Source organism: Montipora foliosa, chromosome 3 (assembly GCF_036669935.1).
Source record: "Montipora foliosa isolate CH-2021 chromosome 3, ASM3666993v2, whole genome shotgun sequence".
NCBI lineage: Eukaryota > Metazoa > Cnidaria > Anthozoa > Scleractinia > Acroporidae > Montipora > Montipora foliosa.
Window position 1 is genome coordinate 35950893 of NC_090871.1, and position 2500 is coordinate 35953392.

Below are 2500 nucleotides of genomic sequence, written 5' to 3' on the forward strand. Positions count from 1 at the left end.
TCGTAAAAAATATATTTTTCTGTGTATGATCTACATGAAAAACATCAATCTTTCTTATCCATTGATTTGTTAATTTTGCATGGATTATTTTTGTTAATTGAACAGTTCCACCATTAACTTTTATTTTTTTCATATAGCATTTGTGATTGTTATAAACATACTTTCCGCAATTTGAACAATCTTTGTAACCACATTTGTGATTGTTTACATATTTACCAGTTATTATTCGTTCACATTTCAAACATTTTTTTACTGAACCACAAACAGTATCAGATTTATTTTTAACCTTTGAACGATTCTTAAGGTGATTTTTGAAACATTGTTTGCCATAAAATTTTCTGTTACATTTTTTGCAGATTATTTCATTTCCATCACATTTTTTTTCTTTCATGAAAGTAAAACAAGATAAAAATTTTGATGGACATTTGTGCATGTCTCTTTTTGTATAAGTTTTGTTACATTCATGGCAATAATAAGTGACATTATAAAATGCTGTGGTCAATTTAATAACATCAAAATGATTTCTAGTTTTGTGTAAATAAATCTTGTCTTCACACCCATTATTGGCAGTATAAATTATTTCGTTGAATTGTTCAGAATCAATAATGTTAATTTCAATATTCAGATAATTGGCAAATCTATTTACATCATTCAAATCATTACCATAGTCATTTATTTCAACATTTGCAGATTCATGTAATTTCAATGCTTGGTCTTTTTGAAGTTTCCTTGATTTGTTAAAACCATGATGAATTTGTGGTTTTGTCCAACTTTCAGTTTTTAAGTTAGCGTATGCACTTACTATTGAACTTGCTAAGCAAATAGTGTCATTGTTTTTTATTGTAATAATGCAATTTTTTCTTGTTACTGTATCTTTTGATAAATATAATCTTGGTATTTTTACCCTTTGAACAGTAATTTCACTTTTGTCTAATAAAATATTATGATATTCAACAGTATTAACCAAATCTTCCGTTTCATTTAATCGGAAATCTTCAATTTTTTTGACATTTTGTTGATATTGGGTTTTCCAGATCTTCATTATGCGCAATAATTCTAAACATATCGTTATTTTTTAATTTTCTTTTTCCTTTTACTGTGTCAAGTATATCTTGAAATATTAAATAAAGATCTTTTGCATTATTTAAAGGTTTTGATATTTTTATTTTAAATTCATTTGTAAAAACATTTTGAACATTTTTTGTACTAATAATCTTGTAATTTGGTAAGCTTGTGTTTTCCTTTTGAAATATATCATCATCATCATCATCAAACCCTCCTAAAAAAATATTTGTTTTAACAGAATCAATTACTTTATCACGAGTAGCTGTTTTAAGCAGGTCGATCCATTTATACCCAAGACTTTTAGCATCCTGCAAATATGTTTGAGATAAATCTTTTAATAAGCCAGAGCCTACTTTTTTTTAATTAGAAAAATTTTTTCGTCGAGTTTTTTTTAAATTCTATATAATTATACTATATAAAATATTTTTACGCTTAAGTAAATTTATAAATTTAATCAAAATAACAAAATTCAAATAAAAGAAACCAATTTCTTTGAATTTGTTTATTTGCATTATTAATAAAAAATATGTTTTTTAAAAAATGAAATCTTTGAAGAATTAATTTGATGGTTTTTAGTTTTAATATGAGACCATTTAGCCGCTAATTGATAATTTCTATTACAATATGGACAATCCATAATTTCTTTAACATATACTTTGTTTTTGATCGTTTTATAGCTAATTTTCTTTCTGCATCAGTTAATATTAGGGTGCGCTCGATTAACCTTATTCCGGAATAGGATACATTTCGAATGTCAATAAAACGATTATTCCGAATTTGGAATGTGAGCCCGTGTGTAAAGCAATATGGGCAGCAGTGAACAAGTACCCATGAGTAAAAAACCAAACAATGAGCATAATGGCGGACAACAGGAAAAGAGTTTCTGCTCTTGCCACTGTTTCTGTTGCCGCACTTGAGCTTCTAGAAGAAGATGACGATGAGCTTGAAGTCAATACTTTTTCAGAGTTGGTTTTTATTCCTCTAATTATCAAGGACCGAAGAAAAGCTGTTCGTGTTCAAGGATATGCAGAAGATGTTGTACCGAGCTACACAATTTCTGACTTTTGGAGTCATTTTAGACTGTCAACAGGAACATTTGAAGCGCTTACACTTGAGCTAGGAAACTATCCTGAGATTCCTACGGGGCCCCCACATGGAAGACTACCGAATTCAGTTTCCAAACACTTGCTGATAATATTATGGTTTCTGGGCAATCAGGAGAGCATTAGGTCAATTGCCGATCGGTTCAATGTAACGAAAAGGTCAGTTTTTCTTTGTTGCAAAAGGGTTTGTGATGCAATCAAAAATAATGTTGCTAGTCGCATGATAATGTGGATGACACAGGATCGCATGAAGTTAATAACGGACGGATTCCGCCAACACAAAGGTATGCCAGGAGTGATTGGAGCTATAGATGGCTTGCATATCACAATAA

General features: G+C 29.4%; 1 protein-coding gene across 1 annotated transcript in view; it reads left to right on the forward strand.

The window, feature by feature from the left end:
• The first annotated feature begins 1923 nt into the window (after positions 1-1923).
• The window catches only part of LOC137995667 (uncharacterized), a 765-nt gene continuing 188 nt past the window's right edge, over positions 1924-2500 (forward strand). The window contains exon 1 of the mRNA XM_068841190.1: positions 1924-2500. This exon is cut by the window's right edge and continues 188 nt beyond it. Within this exon, the coding sequence (XP_068697291.1) occupies positions 1924-2500 (577 nt within the window).